The sequence below is a fragment of the Hoplias malabaricus genome, chromosome 17 (assembly GCF_029633855.1).
Source record: "Hoplias malabaricus isolate fHopMal1 chromosome 17, fHopMal1.hap1, whole genome shotgun sequence".
Lineage (NCBI taxonomy): Eukaryota > Metazoa > Chordata > Actinopteri > Characiformes > Erythrinidae > Hoplias > Hoplias malabaricus.
In genome coordinates this window covers 12,964,147-12,983,680 of record NC_089816.1, presented here as the reverse complement: position 1 = coordinate 12,983,680, position 19,534 = coordinate 12,964,147, and the positions used below count along the sequence as shown (strand labels likewise).

The following is a 19,534-nucleotide window of genomic DNA, read 5'->3' as shown; positions in this document are numbered from 1 at the left end:
TTCTTCATTTATTATAATTTAATTATACACTGAAAAAAATGACCACAACTTCCAAATATTTATGTCTCACTCCGGTTGCCTGGACGCAGAGTGGGAGTAAAACCCGGATGTGTAGTTTATTTTCAGGAGATGCTTCGAAGGTTTGGCCAATGAGCACTGATTAGAAAAACTACAATCCCATGATTCCGCGGGGATTATGTGTGCGCAGTTTTTAGCCGTACCGGGCTGTTTAATGGTGGCTCCGTGAGGGACATTGGATGACTTTGTAGCGTTTTTGGCAGTCAAGTTGACTAGCGAGTCCATTCATTCACACAGTCATCGACTGCCAGAACGATGGAGGCTCTTATTCCTGTAATTAATAAGCTGCAGGATGTGTTTAACACAGTGGGCGCGGATATTATCCAACTGCCGCAGATCGCAGTGGTGGGAACACAGGTAACTAAACAGCGAGAGTCATTTCAATTCCGTTAGCGCTAACAGGCTAACAGCATCAGATAATTAAATTTACACGTTGTTTACACCCTTCTGCTTATGGGACAAGTTAACGTAATACTTTATAACGTAAATAAAATGCTTAATGTACGCAAAGAGCCAAGTATACCATCTACATGGTAAAAGGCTAATGTTACAGTACAAACCTTAACCAGTCAACATAACTTGCAGTGACTGTCAGTTTACTCCCATTACTTTCTTGTTTTACATTATTTAGTTCAGTGTCCACATAGTTTAGGCTTATCCTGTAGTTAGAAAAGCTTTTATAACATCATCTGTGTGGAATGGAAAAAGCTAATCACTGAATGTTGTGTTTAATAAAAGCTGTGAATAAGGTTCTACAAGCTACACTCTGACCAAACGAAATTGACAGAACAGCAACTATACTCAAAAGTACCATGAAATGTAATACTCTTACTGTGATTGCAAATTCACTACTGCATTTGTAAACAATTCATATTGAAAAGCCTCTTGGCCACAGAGAGACGTAAGTCACCTACTAGGCGCTAAGGCTGAATCTCAAATAGGTTCCCACTCCCATCATAGTGCCCTTCCTATCATATGACACTATGACATTCTGCTCCCAAATATGGCACTTAATGTCACTGAGCTGAATAGATATAGCTTTCTGATAGACATATTATGCACTATTATAGTACACACATTATTCTTTGATAATCTACATAATGCACAGTGGAGTGGTTGATCAGATTGTGTGTTCATTTACAGTTTTGTTATTTACTGATTGTGAAAACATGAAACTCAAGATAAAATTATTATTGTACCTTATTCTGTATTGTAATGCTGTTCTCTTTTTGTATTGGGTTATAAAACCAGTGCACCCTATTCCTTCACACTGCAGATTCACCTTCCCTAAAACCCCAAACTCACTCGCAGCCATATTGGACACGGTTAAAAAATTATTTCTAATAATAATAATAAAGTATAACTTAATGAATTTCTGAAGTCAATGTATAGTTTTGCTAATTAATTGTGATTTTAATACTGGTCCAGATCATTGTGATTATGATTTTCTTGTCATAATTGGGCAGCTCTGATAGCCTAGCATAGCGAGTTTATTTTATTTTTTATTTTTTGCATTGAACTCTTTGAAATCTGAAAAATGTATTAAAACAGGAGGAATTTTTCCTTAAGAAGGATACCCGCATTTGGGAAAAAAAATCCATCCCTTCTTTAATTATTTGGTAGTTTCCTACATATTTTTCAAGCTGCCACCTCAAGGAGAGGCTATCCCTGCCCTTAAGACAATTATAGTTTGTTTCTAATAGGTTTAAACTGCATCTTGTTTTGGATAAAGCTTTCACTTCTCAGTTAAAAGGATTTGTCGTTCTTACTAAGGATTAGAGCACTACAGTTGCAGAACAACAAGGACAGTGAAGTGTTAGTAAGCAGTCAGGGTGGATTAATAGCTGAATCATTTAGGATTTTTAACAGTTGTACACATGAAATACTCAGCCAGGAGGATGCATTTACTAAAAAACCAAACATAAACATGAGGACAGTAAAGAACCGTTATTGCAGAATTATTTACAGTTCCTGAAAATAACTCATAGAAAAGAAGGTTGGTACATGGTTCATTGCAAAATTTAAAAAAAAGTTTAATTGTACACTCCAATAAAAATCAAACAAGGCATTTTACATGTTTCATGAATTGTTACATGTTTTGCTTATAAATAAAAGTATTATTTTTTTACAGAGCAGTGGGAAAAGCTCTGTTTTGGAAAGTCTGGTAGGCAGAGACCTTTTGCCTCGTGGGACAGGTATTGTCACTCGCCGGCCGCTCATCCTGCAGCTGGTGCATGTAGACCCAGAGGACCACAGGAAGACCAGTGATGAGAATGGTACACAGACTTCCTCTGTACTCTGATCTCTCATCTGTCACTCATGTTTGTGTGTGTTGTGTGCTTAGGAATGGGCTGAATGCACCACCACCCATTGTCTGTTTCTGGTTAGAGCAGTTAAGGTCATGCCAGCAGATACCTGTCATAACAAAGGGACTGCACACCTCTGTGCTTTCACGCTGCAGACCTTTATGTGCTTACACAGCATTACAATAATTTCCTTTTGATTTATTCCAACAATGATATGTGACTTCTGAATAGCATGTGTACAAACAAAAACGTAATTCTACCTGAGATTTGAGAAACGGAGCCAGTTTTGCTGTTTCTAACCTTTTGTTTAAATCAGGGGAGTCAAACAGGATGTTGTGAACATTATCCTCATCGGCATTCGGGCCACTGACTTGTGCTGTAGCCTCTAGAGACTGCATTGCTGTATGGAGATACAGGCAGCCTAACCCTGTTTCCTCTGTCATCTCTCTTTAACCGCAGACACCAATGCCTGGAAAAATGGACGCCTTTACAAAGGTCTCCTTTTCCTTGTTCCTTGCCCTTCTGTTTGTGTTGAGCAGCTTCCATTTAACCATTTCCTTTCGCCCCTCATTGATTTTCTGTATTATACAGTTTATTTTTTTATTTGCATTGGTTAAAGTGCCAAAAAATATAGGGGACATTCAGCCAGCTTATGTAAAAACAAAGAGATCTCAAAAGAATTGTGGTTTTGAAGTAATAGTTCAGCTGTTCAGTTGTGCATAATTTCCCCCACAGTCATGTCCCAGATTTTTTCTAAAGGGGAATTCGACCAACTTTCAATTGGAATTCTATGTAATTAAAATGTAGATTTTAATTTATTCAGAGTTGTTTTCTATTAATTCAAACTTTTCAACATAACCAGTTAACCTACACACACATTCAGAGTTGATATTTTTGAAAAATTATATTTGTAAACCTGAAGGTATCACTCCATGGGTAATGGATTTAGATCTAAATTGTATATTCAGTGCAAAACCAAAGAAGCAAAAATCTCCTGATTAATTGACTGTATTTGAGATGAATGGGTGAAATATTTGGTGAAATCACTTCAAAATGAAAAGTAGATTAGACCTGTTCTTTTTCTTCATACTTTGATAAGTATGAGGCCTGTAGTGTAAGTCAAAGTAATTCCAGTAGGGCTCCCAAAAAGTTTAATCTCCTCCTAGAGTCTCTTAATAAATGTGCTAATCGCTGGCTAACTGTCATTTCCCTTTAGAAGTAACCCAATTCAGCAGAACACAAATGTGTGTGTTATAAAATGGGAATGTTAAGCTCATGTTAGATTGCTTGATATACCCATAATGCACTGTGCTTGGGTTTGTTTCTGTTTGACATCTTTTGCTGAACATGTGCTTTTTTTATGCTTTGAGGGTTTTTATTTCCAGAGATGCTTTTCAGGCTGTTAGAACACAGCTGAATAAACAAACAGATTCTCCCTAGAGCCCTGATTCACAATCCCAGGCCCTTTTTGTGTTCTCTTCTATATACTACCTGATACAGTGAAGTAGAAGCTTCACGTTTAGCAGATGAGGTGAATTATGGCAGTGAAAAAGAAGCATGTCCTACACTCTGGGATTGGGAACCACTGCTCTGCAAATCCTTAGATGAAAAACGCTAGAAGTAAATTTGTGTTTATTTGTTGTACTCTTTCAGGTGTGGATGGTGAAGAATGGGGCAAATTTTTACACACCAAAAACAGGGTATGTGGATGTGACAAGAATGTATTTTACTGCTGCTTTGCCTAAGAAAGGACAATATACTTATTACTTGATGGAATGTTTTTGCTTTTAATGTTGAAAAATGAAATTAGAATGTAATGTAGAAACTGGTTAATTCTATGCTATCAGCATGTGTGAAACTCGCTGGATGGGTTTTGCCCTGATCAGTGCGGCAGTTTTCAGCTGTGAAGAGCAATAAGAAATACATTCTGAACAACATTGTTTTGCATTTTAGTTCAGTCTGTCAGGAGGACGTGACGGTATATCATGTGTTAGTAGTTGGGTTTTCCAGCCACATATTTTTATACATATTTGAAATATCCAATAAGACTAACAGGATGAACATTGTAAATATTTAATAGAAATTCCAAAATTTGCATAAAATATATTTTGTCAGTAAAAATGTGATAATGATGAACAAAATCATAAAGAAACAAAATCGTGAGTTTGATAAGAAGATTATTTAACTATTTTTTTAGTATAGTGTTGTGTCTTAGTCTTACAATTTAAAATATAAAAACTATAAAAACAAACAACACAAAACAGTTTTCCAACATCATATTTTATGTGAATCATTTAGATGTTTTTCATTAATATGCAGAGCATATTTATTTATTTATTTATTTATTTAGCATTTAAATGTAGACTGATTTATATGTTTTTTGTTGCAATTCAGTTATTCACAACATTGCTGCTACTTTGTTTTAACTGCAACATTGTTTTAAATGTATATTTGGAGCCAGACAGCAAGCACAATTTTTTTTTAAACAAGAGCAAGAGGTTTTTAGTCCTATGACTATCTGGGGAATTCAAGGGAACCTTTTTTTCCACATCATTTTTTATATTGAACAAAAGAAGACAAGGAGAAAGTCATAATGGTTCCACAAAGCAGTGATAGCGATGAGTTATCATTTTTTATTAACAGTGTGGCTCAAGGATGACTCTTGATAACATTCTCCTGAAAAGTTTACAGCTGAAACTCTGCAAAGTTGATGTATTTTTGCCACCTATGGTACAAGTCTGTCCTAGATACGTTGAATTTTTTCTGTTAAACCACATAGTTTTAAATCTATACAAATTTCTTTATGAGATTTTCACAGTTAATGTTTTTTTCAGGATGACTTTTAATTGCAGCCCAATTGTACTAAGATACAATTAGATATAATTATACATATTAGATATAATTAGATGTAAGATGTTAGATGTAATGTAATAAGACACTACTTTCCTGACTGTGAATTAACATTATTATTATTTGTTTTAAGATCTACACAGATTTTGATGAAATTAGACATGAAATTGAAGCTGAAACAGAAAGAATTTCTGGCAACAACAAGGTAAAGACGTTCTTTAAAGAATCAGTAAAATATACATGAATACATACACCTGTATGATATTTAGCAGCTAACTGATATTTTGATCTGACTCCTAGGGCATTAGTGATGAACCAATTCACCTAAAGATCTTCTCTCCTCACGTGGTTAACCTCACATTAGTGGATCTGCCTGGTATCACAAAGGTAATTTATCCGTTAAGCAGAAGATCTTCAGTCGTCTCCTCTAAGCCTTCTGAAATTTGCGCTGAAAAAGTGTTAATTAAAAAAAAAAATTATCTGTGTGTATATGCAGGTCCCTGTGGGTGACCAGCCCAAAGACATTGAGATCCAGATCCGTGAGTTGATCCTGAAGTACATCAGCAACCCTAACTGCATTATCCTGGCAGTCACAGCTGCCAACACAGACATGGCCACATCTGAGGCCCTCAAAGTAGCTCGAGAAGTTGACCCTGATGGTCAGATTTTCTCCTTTTCTTTATATATATTTCATCTTTATTATTCTGTTTTGACAAATTAATCTTTTAGTGAGTTTGTTTAGAATGTCATACATCATTAGTAGTAGGGCCTGTTAACTTTAAATTACCTGTTTTGGTTTTGTTAGGCCGAAGGACATTGGCTGTAGTGACTAAGCTGGACTTAATGGATGCTGGCACAGATGCTATGGATGTGCTCATGGGACGAGTCATTCCTGTTAAACTGGGGCTCATAGGTGTCGTCAACAGGTGAAAATGATTACAAAATCTTACATAGTCTAGAGATGCTTTCAACAGGTCACAAGCTACAGTTGATTAACAATTAAGTACTGCACTTTGTTCCACATTTATGCTCTTCCTACTAATCCAGGAGCCAGCTAGATATCAACAACAAGAAATCTGTGGCGGATGCCAATCGTGATGAACATGCCTTCCTCCAGAAAAAGTATCCTTCCTTAGCCAACAGAAATGGAACCAAATACCTGGCCAGAACATTGAACAGGTGAAGTCTTAAATATTTTCCTTGTAGTTAATTATTAGTTTTTTTTGGTATTGGATCTGGTAATACAGAAATTCCCGTCATTTATGCTAAGTGTTTTATATGTGACACAGAATACTGTTTGCCCAAATGAAATGCTATATATACCAGGGTTTGTTGGCACTTGTGGTCTCTAAGTACTGCTTCTAGTGGGCCAATGCCCTGCACATTTTAGAGATTCCTCTTCTCCCAACACAAATGATGCCACTAATGAGTTAATTAACAACCCCTTCCTAAGCTGAAGTGGGTCGGAAGTGTGGAGAAAAGTACAGCATGTAGGACAGATGTCCACCAGGACTAGGATTGAGTTCCACAGGGTTAGATAGCATTAGGATCAGTTTTCTATTGACTGAATCGGCAGGCATATTAAGTTTAGGTGTTGTATTGGTGCATACCTAGTGCTAATGTTTTTCTGCATGCAATATCTCTTTTTCTGTGTCAGGTTGTTAATGCATCACATTCGGGACTGCCTTCCAGAGCTGAAGACCCGTATCAATGTTCTGGCTGCTCAGTATCAGTCTTTGCTCAGCAGCTATGGGGAGCCAGTGGAAGACAAGAGTGCCACTCTGCTGCAGCTCATCACCAAGTTTGCTGCAGAGTACTGCAACACTATTGAAGGAACAGCCAAATACATTGAGACAGCCGAATTGTGAGTATTTATCTGAAGCAAGCAAATCCTACGTCACAATTTCTAACTGATATACTGTTCTGGCTTCAAGGAATCTCTAAAACTGGAAGAAGGGTTTATTGCTGTGTGGGAAGTACCTTTATTTAAAATGCAACTTAAGTGTTTTCTCTTAAGAGACTAAATGTAGAAAACCTTAGATATTAAATATTCACTTTCGGAATGTGCTTTAAGTTGTACTTAATCAGGTTATCCCTCTACGTGCTGTAATTTATGATGTAAATATAATTAATGTTTGTAAGAGCTTTTAAATACATAGCATAATCATAAGACAAAATCTGTTTCATGTAATTCCTTTGATTGAGTGCTGGTTAAGTATAGCTCTGTATATTCTGTTTACTTGTACATACTGTAACCCACTTTTTTACTTCCATATTTCAGATGTGGTGGTGCCAGAATTTGCTATATTTTCCATGAGACGTTTGGTAGGACACTGGAATCTGTTGACCCTCTTGGTGGGCTTACAACTATAGATGTGCTCACAGCCATCAGAAATGCTACAGTGAGTTGGCTGTTTTAACTTGTCATTTTGTGTACAGAATTAGACGGAACCTGATCAAACACCTTCCTGCAGAGACTGGGAAAGGTAAACTGCATTGTATGGAGTTTTATAGAGACAGCTGGGTAACGTGAATGTGCGTGTGATTGCGTACAGGGTCCACGTCCCGCTCTGTTTGTGCCTGAGGTGTCATTTGAGCTGCTGGTAAAGAGGCAGGTGAAGCGTCTTGAGGAACCAAGTCTTCGCTGTGTGGAGCTGGTGCATGAGGAAATGCAGAGGATTATTCAGCATTGCAGTAACTACAGCACTCAGGTGTGTTTGTCTGTTTCACACACTGTACAGGTTCAGCCCAAATTATTTCACATAAATTAAAATTATTTCAATTAATTGTGACAGTTTTTAAAAAATATCCTTTCTTTAAGCAAGGCAGGTCATCTCATAACTGTTTATTAAAATACAATTCTTGTCCTTTAGCACATATCTGTGTGGTTAATGAAAACTCTCATTCCATAAACTTTCCTTCTGTTTTTAGGAGTTACTGAGGTTTCCAAAGCTTCATGATGCCATTGTTGAAGTTGTGACATCTCTCCTGAGGAAAAGGCTTCCTGTCACTAATGAGATGGTGGGTTCTGACCCAAGGCTCAGAAACAGAGTAGAATAATTAAATGAATAATTTAAAAAAATATTTTCAGCACAATGAAATGTGCATAAAGCATTTGGAGCCAAAATGTAAATCCAGATAAATGAATAGTAGCTGTAGAAATCTAGTAAACCAAGCAGGTTTGTTTGAATTCATTGAAGTTATTTTTAAAGACACGCTGTGGAAATTCCATTAGTGGCAGTTCCAAAAGAATATGGTGTTCTGCATCATGTCTCAGAGGAAGTACATACTAACTCTCCCAGGGTATATATACATTTTAACCACATATAAAAAGTGATAGCATGATATAAAAAATGCATAATGCAAATAAATGATACAAACAAAATTGTCACTGTTATCTACTTATAGGATGTGACTGGCAACTGAATCTTTTGCCTAGGAGCAACAATACTATATTCATGCCACAGAACACAGAAAAAAATGAAAATAACACTTAGCTTTTCAATACTTTGTAAAATTTGTAATTAAACTTTTTATTGTGAAATAGTTTCAACAAAATGGTTATATATTCAGTTGTTTCTTCCTGCCAAAGCACCATTAATTTCTTATTTAGATACTTGTTTGGAGGCCTGCTCATGTCATTAGGTATGTACTACATGTGCTAATACTCTTTTATTCATGGACATTATTGTGTTGCAGGTTCACAACTTGGTGGCTATTGAGTTAGCATACATCAATACAAAGCACCCAGATTTTGCAGATGCTTGTGGGCTCATGAACAACAATATTGAGGTAACAATATAAGGGGTAGCGTCTTCTGGTTTTTATTTTAAATCAGAGTGGCAGTGTATAAAATGAATCAGTTGAAAGATGGTGTGGTTTATTTATTTATTTTTTTTTCATGTATATTTTATAGGAACAGAGACGGAACAGAATGAGGGAGCTGCCCTCAGCTGTACCACGTGATAAGGTAATATGTTGTAAATCTCTTAAAATCCTGACTTTCAGTTTCTGACATATTCCCACAAGTGGAATTTCACTAACATCTGTTTTCTCTGGCTAAATTTCTGTGGTCACCTTCCCTCCTCCTGGAGATTATCTTTCTTGCAGGCCTCATTTTCAAGCCAAATCTCGCACACCCAATCCAGCTAATCAAGCCCCATGGAGTACTGTAATTAGCTGGATTAGGGTTGATGTGTCAGTGCTGATTCTAAAGTCTGCAAGAAGGTAGATTTCTAGTTGAAGGGTTGCTATACCACTGTTGTACTTAGCAGTTGGCAGCTGTTTCTCTCTTGTTTTCAATGTTCAGCTTCAGTTATGGAGCCATATACCTTAGAGCCCCTAAAAGAGTCTGCTTAATTGCTGAAAAGATCTGTAGCAACAGACACAGTCTTTTTCTGCCTCTGTCTCCTTAGTCTATTAAGGGTCCCGGTGGACCCTCTCTGTCCCCCAGCGATCAGCCCCAGGCTGAGGCTGATACCCTCAAGGTGTGTTGCACACACTAGTTGTGTGAGCATGGCATGGCTTTGACCCCCTCAATTCTCCCACCCCTTCTATCACTCCCAGCCTTTTTTTCTCTGTTGCAGACTGCATGGCAACTGAATACTAATCCTAATGCAGCCTGTGAGCTTCACTGTTCTGTTTGGGTCATTTCCTGCCAAAATACCACTCAGTATCTTGTTTTTCTCCCATAAGGCTTGAGGTTTTGTAAGCATGAGTTGTTTAGTGTAAAACAGACACTTGGTACCAAGTTTGTTTAAAAAGCTCTTTTATTGATGATGTTTGTTTTTTGTGAAAGGAAACATCAGACATATTCAGTGCTCCTGCATGACTAGCTAGACTTGTGTGTTATATTGCCTATATTTGTGCACAGAAAAACAAATATAGGTTTCTAATATGTTCGTGCAGAGAGTAGCAACATTTAGGAAATGTGGGTGTAATTTTATTAATGCAAATGTTGATACTGAATTTTATCAGTACTGCTCAGCCCTAGTGCTACTACACACATCAGAGAGCTGACTGATTTATCTCAGTGTTAGTGTTTTAATAACTAGTTATGTATTTCTTCAAGAAATATGTGCTGTTCTTTTCCACTTTCTGAACTCTTCACATTGCGCACATTGACTATACCGTTCAACCTAAAATCTGCATACATGATCCCATGTACCAGCACTATGGACAATGCATGCCTCTGGTTTTTGTTTGGAACTGTTCAGATGTTCAGTTCTAGGCTTCACTCACAACACACATTAAACTGGAAATACTTAATGCTTAAAGTGGATCAAACTCTTTCTGTGTGCTCTTTGTCTGTCTATGTATCTCTTCACAGGCAGCAGGTGCTCTGGGCGATCAGGAAGCAGGGACTGGGAACTGGAGAGGAATGCTGAAGAAAGGAGAGGATGGCCAGGCAGATGATAAGTCTAAGCAGCAGGTCCCTCTTCCAGCCAGCCCACAAAAAGGCCATGCAGTCAACCTGCTGGATGTGGTGAGTCCACAACACACAAGCCCTTCAGCACAATCAAATACAGCATGCTTCACCAGAAGCTTAAAGAAGAAGAGCCTCTAGTTGGTTCCACATTTAAAGAGCCTATTTTACAAAAATCTGCCATTTCTTTTCATTTTGAAATAGGAGTACTAAATACAATTTTAAAACATATCCACTCCCAAAGTCTATACAGTTCTTATGTGAAATCTAAGTAGTAAATACAGCCTGCTCTGAATGAGTTTTTGTTATGAATTTTGTTACTTGCAGAGGTCTAATTACATTGCACTGTTGTACAATTCAATATGAATTTCATATATTCTAATCCCTGAATTATAACTGAAAATATCCCTGAAATATTTTTGAAGGGTTAAATGGATGCCAACATTTAATCCTGATCAAAAAAAAGATCTTGAAGAATTAATGAGAGTATTTACCAAGACTTGCCTTAGGCTGTGCTTTATTGAGTATATATACAAAGGTGTGTGTGTGCACATGTTTTGGTGTTTTCTCAGCTGCTGTGAGTGCTGTTTTCCAGCAGTAATTAGAACTGATTATTTTGGTTCCTCTTTGCCAGCCGGTCCCAGTTGCCAGGAAACTTTCCGCTCGTGAGCAAAGGGACTGTGAAGTCATTGAGAGGCTCATCAAGTCCTACTTCCTCATCGTACGCAAGAACATTCAGGACAGGTAGCTATTCTCTTGTGCTCTTGCTGCATAATCAGCACTCACACACTGCTTACGCCGCAAACGTGGATCTCAGAACAGGCTTCCTGGTCCAGAGATAACCTAACTCATTATGCATAAAGATACAGCAGAAATGTGGACCACCTGGCGTTACTGTTTAGACATGCAGTTTTACATGGGAATTTAACAGTAACTAAATGAGTGTGGGCTTACAGTGAACATGAGTTCACTCAGCAATTTCTATGTACAAGACCCAGCATAATGCTGAGGAGATTACAGGTAATGTCCTTGGTTTTAAACATTAAAAAACTAAACTACATGCCCCTTACTCTAGCTATTCCACATTAGGAGTATGTGTGTGTACCTTTTCCCCTCCAGATATGTTTTATGCACATTCACACTCTCTGTCTTAGTGTTCCAAAAGCAGTTATGCACTTCTTGGTGAACCACGTAAAGGACAGTCTACAGAGTGAGCTGGTGGGACAGCTTTATAAACCAGCACTTTTGGATGACCTGTTGACGGAGTCTGAAGACATGGCTCAGCGCCGCAATGAGGCTGCAGACATGCTCAAGGTAAGGATATACAGAAAGCAGAATCTTAAATGTAAAACCAAATATGGGTCAAAGGATATCATAAACCCAAACTTGTTTATGCTTCAATTAGTCACCATTACTTGGCCTTAACTGAGAGTTGTTATTGCCTGTGCTTCTAAAAACACAGGACTACAGGAATTCTAGAAAATTGAATTCAGCTTGACAAGATGCAGTTGAATTTGTTCTCCTGGTAACTCTCATCACCTTTTTTGTCTTGCAGGCCTTGCAGAAAGCCAGTCATGTTATTGCTGAAATCCGGGAAACACATTTGTGGTGAGGGTCTCTACTTGCTGAACAGCCCCCAACGCCCTCCCTACTGTCTGCGCTCAGTCTTCTGTGGACCTCTCAGACAGCTAACTTGAAAATGCACTGGTGTCAGTTTGTGTGTGGATATATAGTTTTATGACGTCACATGCCATGAACTCTCATTTAAGTACACTGAGGGCAGCACGTATCATATTTCTTTCACAACCACACACTGTCCTCTCCGTAGTCTCTCAGACTCTTCAGTATATAAACAACCATGTAAGCCTCATTTCTGTGTGTGGCCTGCCGAGCGATGTGTGTCCCAGATGTAGCTTCAATTAAAGACAATAATGTAAAAACGAGAAGCTGAATTCTGTGTTTTCTAAGTGTTTGTGGAAAAGAATGCTTTGAGTCTGATGTCATTTCCATGAATAAAATTATTTTATTCATTCGTTCATTGTCTGTAAGCACTTATCCAGTTCAGGGTGACGGTGGGTACAGAGCCTACCTGGAATCACTGGGTGCAAGGGAACACACCCTGGAGGGGCCGCTAGTCCTTAATAATATTTTACTTCTATATAATCATTAAGAAAGGAACATACTGCGTATTATGCTTTGATTTAATGCAGATTTGTCAGTTTATTAGGTACTTCTACCAGCCGCCAATGACCAATGAAATCAGGTATGCCTACCATGTGTGTGCATATTGGTAGATTTAAATTAACTGTCACCCATTTTGTGATGCACAAAACACCGCCCACCCTACAGTGTGCATGAAAGAAAAGGGACCAGCATAGGATCCAAATTCATCCCTGACTGAATAAAAGTTGTAGCCTGACCAGTACATTTAAGCCCAACCCTAACCCTAATCTTAGAAATATAAAACAGTGATGGCTGTGTTAAGAGACCCTTGTTGAAAATCTACTAACGTAAAATATATATGTACCAATAAAACATGGTATTTTCAGATATATATATATGTTTAATTTGGCTCACTGTTAAATCTAAGGTAAAACTAGGATCGCATAGGTGTGCTAGCAGAAATATGTATTTTCACCATAAGAGTCACTATATGCCAGTGAAACCTAGGAAGTTTTGCAGGGAATTTTACACACTGAGATGAAAATAGTCCCAACAAATACAGAATACAAGCTTTTGCCATTGACGTGTGTAAATGGGAAGATGGACAGTCTGTTACCCTATGAAATGCAACTCTGGGTATATTCTGCCTTGTTTATTGTGCTATATTCAAACATTATTTAACATTTTTTGTGAACATTTTGTTTTAAACACGTTATTGAACATTAACACCGATCACACCAAGCATACTGTCGCTGTCCAGTGAAAAACATGTATCTATATTTTGTCAATTTTTATTTTAATACACCATTTGAACACTACAACTGTCCTTCACATTGTGTATACATTTAATGATGAATGGACCAATAGAAATGCTCCAAAGTTATTTGGAATAAAATCATTTTACATTAACGTCCATTGTTAAGGTTAAGGTTTTTTCCTTCTCCTGGAAAGCTGCTATTTTTGCTATGGTTTTCATTGGAAAACCATAATGTGTCAGGAAGACTAAGCTATTCTTTATTCATAAGATCAACAGACAGAAAAAAGACAAGCAGAAATGTACAGAAATTTCTCGCACTTGCAATATCTTTAATGACCGGAACAAAACACAAAAGCCTGCACAGTGCACAAAACCATTTCTGTCTGCCTGCTTTTGGCCATTGTAAAGTCAGCAACTCTACCTCAGCCGGCCACCCATTTTGCCCTTGCCACGTCCCTTAGCACTGCAAAGTAAAAGCAGAAATCACAGTCAGGGTTTACACTATCACCGTGACCCTGAAATGAATAAACAGAGAAGATGATGATGATAAGGGTTTACACTATTAATGTAGGAACAGTTGGAGTACATAAATACAGCCTACATATAAAGCATTCAAATTGAAGTATATTATACACTCATTCAGAGAAATACTTTTATGCATTACAGCACAGTGTACTAGTGGTGCTTTACAATAAAGTTGCTCTAAAAAAAAGGTTTAAGAATAATTATGTACATTTAAAAAAAATGTAATTTTTTAAATTAGTAATCAGTTAGTTTCTCAATCTAATACATCTTATATACACTAAACTAAACTAAACCAAACCAGAAACGAAATGTATTTAATGTATTTGGTGTCGCTTCTATTCTTCCCAGTAGTCTCACTTTCAGTTCAGTTTTAAAAACTTAGTAGAAATGTCTCACATTAAACTTAGTTTGTGACAGACAGTTTTGTACATGCCAGATCCTTACCTTTGGTGGTCCTGAACTCGGACAAGGAGTTGGGTGATCTAAGAGAGACAGATGAGCAGAAGTTAAACGTTAACAGACCGCATCTACAAAATACAGGCTCCTTAATTACATCACCAATCTGCTCAAGTTCAGCATGGTCCCTTGATCTTCGAGGGCTTCTGTTCATCTTCTTTTTCTCTTTCTCATTCTTGTTTAAAGTAAACTGAACCAGAACTCTGGAACAGCTATTAATCTGTTAATTAAGATCAGTATGTTCTGTTTCTTTAATGTCCTTAAATCCGTTTTTTTCCATTATCATATCCAATTGTCATTTTAAAGCTGTAAATATTGCTCATTATTGATTATTTAAAATTCTACATACCAATATTCCAAATACACTGTAACACTTTATTGTTGGGTGGTACACCTAAGGCTAAACAGCACTGATATTATAAACATTTTTTATCCAGCTAGTGTCCATTTTTGTAACATATTTGGGCTAAAATGGCATCACTAAATCAATTTCAGTTTATAAATATTAATGTATGTGTATGTCATTTGCCAAAAAAACCTATGCAGGTGTCATGTACTTATTGGTAATAGTCATTTGTATTTATATTGTCTTCATTTGAGCACATTGTGATAACTTTAGCAGGTACACACAAAGAAACCACTCTCATGACGGTTACACATTACACTATATTTGAAACACTGGCTATGTGTTTTTATGGTTATGCAGTTTCTTCTTACATCATATTTCTGCCGTTTCAGCTTATCGGCCAGATCAAACTTCTCTGCCTCCAGGTCCATCATCCACTGCCACAGCTCAGCGGCCTTATCTCTGCACACAGAGTAAAGTTTCTCAATTCTTCACACTTCAATTCTATTTAAAATTATTCTTTAACTTCCAGATCTAAAAATTGGGGTTGGAGTGAGGGAGGCAATTTACTTCAGCTTGTCCTCACTCAGATGCTCAACATTCAGTGGTTTCCGTCTGTCAGCTAGGATCTTCTTCTTCTTCTCTCTCTCCGTCTGCTTCTTTCCTCTACGGCCATCTGTCTGGAAATCCATTCAAAACCACACAGTGCTGATTATACACTGCTGGTGTATGCTGTCCATCTGGAAAGATAACTTTACAGTAAAGGGGTATCATATTCTGAAAGTAATATATGATACTGTCCAAAAATTAGCCCTTCAATTTGAAAGGAAATTGATGTACAGTGATTTAATTCCAAGCTAATTTGGAGTATGTTTATTTGTCCATTCATCGTGAAATATTCACATAATATAGAAAACCACTGTTAGGTCCAGTGATGGTGACTAACAGAAGCTGTTTTTTTGTGTGTTGAGATTTTGGAACATTTCTTTTGATCCACTATGTACGGAGCCCCCGAAGGGACATGTTTGGGGAAAACAAAAGGACATGTTTGGGGAAAGGGCGGCACGGTGGTGCAGCAGGTAGTGTCACAGTCACACAGCTCCAGGGACCTGGAGGTTGTGGGTTTGATTCCCGCTCCGGGTGACTGTCTGTGAGGAGTGTGGTGTGTTCTCCTTGTGTCTGCGTGGGTTTCCTCTGGGTGACTGTCTGTGAGGAGTGTGGTGTGTTCTCTCTGTGTCTGCGTGGGTTTCCTCTGGGTGACTGTCTGTGAGGAGTGTGGTGTGTTCTCTCTGTGTCAGCGTGGGTTTCCTCTGGGTGCTCCGGTTTCCTCCCACCGTCCAAAAACACGCGGTGGTAGGTGGATTGGCGACTCAAAAGTGTCCGTGTGTGTATGTGTGTTGCCCTATGAAGGACTGGCGCCCCCTCCAGGGTATATTCCCGCCTTGTGCCCAATGATTCCAGGTAGGCTCTGGACCCACCGCGACTCTGAACTGGATAAGCGCTTACAGATAATGAATGGATGGATGTTTGGGGAAAAATTTTTTCTCATGATACATTAGAATGCTTTATTTTTTTCAAGCACATGTGGGGGAAATTTATTTTTTGGTACATTAAAAATTTTTCCCTTACCTTAATTATTATGAAAGTAACAGAATGCCTTTTTTATTTACTGTGATGATAAAACTTAAGTATAGATATTGACCTTTTATTAGAGGTTTTTCGGTACTTAGTTTAGATATCCAGTTTAGTTACAGAATCTCAAAATGCACTGAAAATATGCAAAAGTGTCTTTAGGAATTAAAGGGTAAATGATATTCACACACCGCGACCCTGAAATGAATAAGCGGAAAAGAAGATGAGATGAGATGATATTCACAGACATTTCACTTTCTGTTGAATCACTCACTTTCTGTTGAAGACCCCCGTACTGGTGGGTCATGTTGGTGAGAACTTTCTTTTTCTTGGCATCTTCATCTAGTTTCTTCCTCTGTTCCTCTTGCTCCTTCCTCTCTTTCTCCTCCTGCAGATCACAGTTTAAACTCTATGATAAAAAATCCAGTATGTCTACAAACATTTGGACATTTGTATGACTGAGTGCATTAAAAGTAAGAATCTCAAAAGTCCTAGTGCATCAACATTCTTCTGAAGTGGGTAGAAAGGCGTAAATTTATAGTCAGCTATTATTACTTCACTCTGCTACTTGGGGGACCCACTCTATGGAGCAGAAACTGGCTCATTCATGGACTAAAGTTTGATAAATGAAGTTCTGGTTTTCCTTGTAGAACTTGAGCTGAATTTTTTAATAGCACAGAAACAGAAGTTTATGTCCTGGTCTTCTCAGTTTTTTTGGACTGTGAGAGCTGTAAGTGAGTGCTGTCGTTAATGACAATAACTCACAGCAAGTCTGGCTTGTCGCTCCTTTTCTCTCTCGGCTCGGACCCTCTGCTGCTCGGCCCTCTCAGCACGACGCTTCTCCTGAACACACACAGACACCAATAAACTGTTGATGACATTAGCACACTAGTGATCCACTCTCAGACCCATGTGCCTAAAAAGTAAGCACAAAACGTACTAAGTTCGTGTACCTCATTTCCACATTAATAACACACTTGTTTATTGAATCCTGACCACAGACTGTTCATGTCTCGCTGAAGCTCAAATCAGAGTGTGGGCTGCAGGGGGCAGTGGAGTAAAGCTGAAACACTCACAATCCTGTTAACCAGAGCTATTAGTTCCTCTTCCTCCTTCTTCCTTTGAATGAAGTGAGCCTCGATTAGAGCCTCAAGTTCTGCCAGGTCCTTCTCCTGACGCTTACGGTGGATATCCTATAGACAGACAGACAGATTTTTAAAACAATACAAAACAAATTAAAAACTATATATTGAAACTTAACAGTGGATTATCAATAGCATACATCTAAAGGAAGTATATTCCTTATTCCTATAAGTAGACAAATCTAAGAAAACTTTCTTTTATAAACCGTCTGTTTATAAAGTATTGCCTAAAAAATCATATTTAAATTTAAACATAATGAGGGATAAGCAATAAACAAAAAAAAAATAGCTGGTCACTCTGTTGGGGGCAATGAATTCACTGAACCTGACACTATTTTTCTGGATAAAAAAAGTCAATCAGTAACATTAAATAGCTAATTTACATACAGACTGTATTAGCTCAGTACCTGGGCTTTAATATCAACACACGGGGCTATGTTTATCAATGCCACAGCAGCTAGCTTCTAAACCACTCCTAAAAAGAGGCTAGAGACGCCTGTGTATACATAGGTAGCACCTCATAGCTTGTAACTCACTCATCCACTCATGGTTAGGATTTACACCAACAGGGGGCATTATTTCTCACACGTGTACTCACATTTAGGGACTGCGCCACAGGGGGATGCTTTGGTGCCTCACATCAATGGCAAATTGCTTTTTGTATAACTAGTTTTTCAGCTAAAAATGAATAATGGGATTGATAACAAACACAATATTAGTTATCAAAGTCTACTTACATCAAAGTCTACTTTTTCTCCTTCTGGGATTTTTGGAGGCTGAATATTCGTCATAAATCTATAGAATGAAAAATTAAATTAATTATATTTAGCTTTTCCTGACTGGAACACTAGTCAGTGTGAGAGCTTAAGACTGAAGAACAGACTTACTTTGGCTTTAGTTTGGAGTCGTCTACTGTATTTGAAGAGAAGAAAACAGGTGATCAGTGGACAAAGCATTAAGCCAACATATTTATTAATGAAAGAGTAGTACCCAAACATGAATGTGATTCTCAAACATATTTACGCCTTTCGAGGGACCAGACATACATACAGAAATACTCTATATAGGCATGATCACTGAAAACGCAGGGTATTAATACGATTTTTCCCCTTTGCTGCATTGTACTAGTCTGTGAAGGCCAATTCATGTTGGGACATTGCTGCGAGGATTTGACAGCATTCAGACATGAGACCATTTGTGAAGGTGATGCTGTTGGAGGAATGGTTTTGAATCAGAAACACAACTCCAGCTTATTCCAAAGGTACTGGATGGGGCTCCATCACTCTACATAACAGTTCTACTGCTCCATTCATTTTAGAAAGTTTAATGACTGTGACACAGGTCAGTGGACGAATTAAAAAAAAATATTAAAAAGCACACCTACCTTCCTCCCTGTTTAAAAACACACAGTGACACAGACACAACAGGCCTGTTATTAGTGCTGAGAACATGATGTAGATCTAATTAATTATGGAATTAAACTATTACAGGTATTAAAATTAAATAAATGATGCTCTTTACTCCTGTACTCATGTTTATGTAACAAAATCATTCAGCCACTTACTGAACCTCCTCGTCCATAATGTCTTCACTGTCGGCCATGTCTATCAGCAGTTATTACTCCCTTAAATACAGCACAGCAACTTTCTTTTACAAAAATCAACAGAGATCCACAAAGATATCATTTGACAAGTTAGGGTTAAATTCAAATTAAGAGCTCCTGGGTGATATAGCTGTCCAAGCACTGGCCCTATCACCAGGAGATTGCCAGTTAGGTCCCTGGTGACCTCAGACAAGCACAGTGCTCTCCACCAGAGGCATCTGTTTGCTGGCGTAGCAGATATGAGGAATTGG

General features: G+C 37.9%; 2 protein-coding genes across 4 annotated transcripts; one reads left to right on the top strand and one right to left on the bottom strand.

The window, feature by feature from the left end:
* Nucleotides 1-204: 204 nt before the first annotated feature.
* On the top strand, nucleotides 205-12,663 carry dnm1l (dynamin 1-like). 3 transcript variants are annotated; one of them, XM_066648774.1, is made up of 20 exons: nucleotides 205-435; nucleotides 2,210-2,354; nucleotides 2,844-2,879; nucleotides 4,038-4,084; nucleotides 5,368-5,439; nucleotides 5,535-5,621; nucleotides 5,731-5,893; nucleotides 6,040-6,160; nucleotides 6,282-6,413; nucleotides 6,892-7,098; nucleotides 7,516-7,636; nucleotides 7,790-7,945; nucleotides 8,166-8,255; nucleotides 8,934-9,026; nucleotides 9,151-9,204; nucleotides 9,650-9,721; nucleotides 10,564-10,719; nucleotides 11,294-11,403; nucleotides 11,814-11,973; nucleotides 12,215-12,663. In XM_066648774.1, exons 1-20 carry the CDS (start codon nucleotides 334-336, stop codon nucleotides 12,269-12,271), a joined length of 2,181 nt encoding a protein of 726 aa, XP_066504871.1. In that variant the 5' UTR covers nucleotides 205-333; the 3' UTR covers nucleotides 12,272-12,663. The 3 variants fall into 3 exon arrangements, with proteins under 3 accessions (XP_066504871.1, XP_066504869.1, XP_066504870.1); XM_066648772.1 differs by lacking the exon at nucleotides 2,844-2,879; XM_066648773.1 differs by lacking the exons at nucleotides 2,844-2,879; nucleotides 9,650-9,721.
* A 1,251-nt stretch (nucleotides 12,664-13,914) lies between these two features.
* On the bottom strand, nucleotides 13,915-19,282 carry tnnt2d (troponin T2d, cardiac). Its single transcript, XM_066648909.1, has 11 exons — nucleotides 19,245-19,282; nucleotides 19,065-19,072; nucleotides 18,568-18,592; nucleotides 18,418-18,475; nucleotides 17,615-17,731; nucleotides 17,304-17,381; nucleotides 16,813-16,926; nucleotides 15,477-15,586; nucleotides 15,278-15,368; nucleotides 14,549-14,586; nucleotides 13,915-14,042 (listed from the first exon to the last, which is right to left on the bottom strand). The coding sequence occupies exons 1-11, from the start codon at nucleotides 19,280-19,282 to the stop codon at nucleotides 13,997-13,999; spliced, it is 723 nt and encodes a 240-aa protein (XP_066505006.1). The 3' UTR covers nucleotides 13,915-13,996.
* Nucleotides 19,283-19,534: the final 252 nt, after the last annotated feature.

Coding starts and splice junctions, on each gene's coding strand:
- dnm1l (XM_066648774.1), top strand. CDS start 334: ATGGAGGCTCTTATTCCTGTAATTAATAAGCTGCAGGATGTGTTTAAC. Junction 8,256..8,933: donor TTCCTGTCACTAATGAGATG/GTGGGTTCTGAC, acceptor ATTGTGTTGCAG/GTTCACAACTTGGTGGCTAT. Junction 9,722..10,563: donor CTGAGGCTGATACCCTCAAG/GTGTGTTGCACA, acceptor ATCTCTTCACAG/GCAGCAGGTGCTCTGGGCGA.
- tnnt2d (XM_066648909.1), bottom strand. CDS start 19,282: ATGGCCGACAGTGAAGACATTATGGACGAGGAGGTTCA. Junction 17,382..17,614: donor TAGCTCTGGTTAACAGGATT/GTGAGTGTTTCA, acceptor GTGTGTGTTCAG/GAGAAGCGTCGTGCTGAGAG. Junction 15,587..16,812: donor ACGGGGGTCTTCAACAGAAA/GTGAGTGATTCA, acceptor ATGGATTTCCAG/ACAGATGGCCGTAGAGGAAA.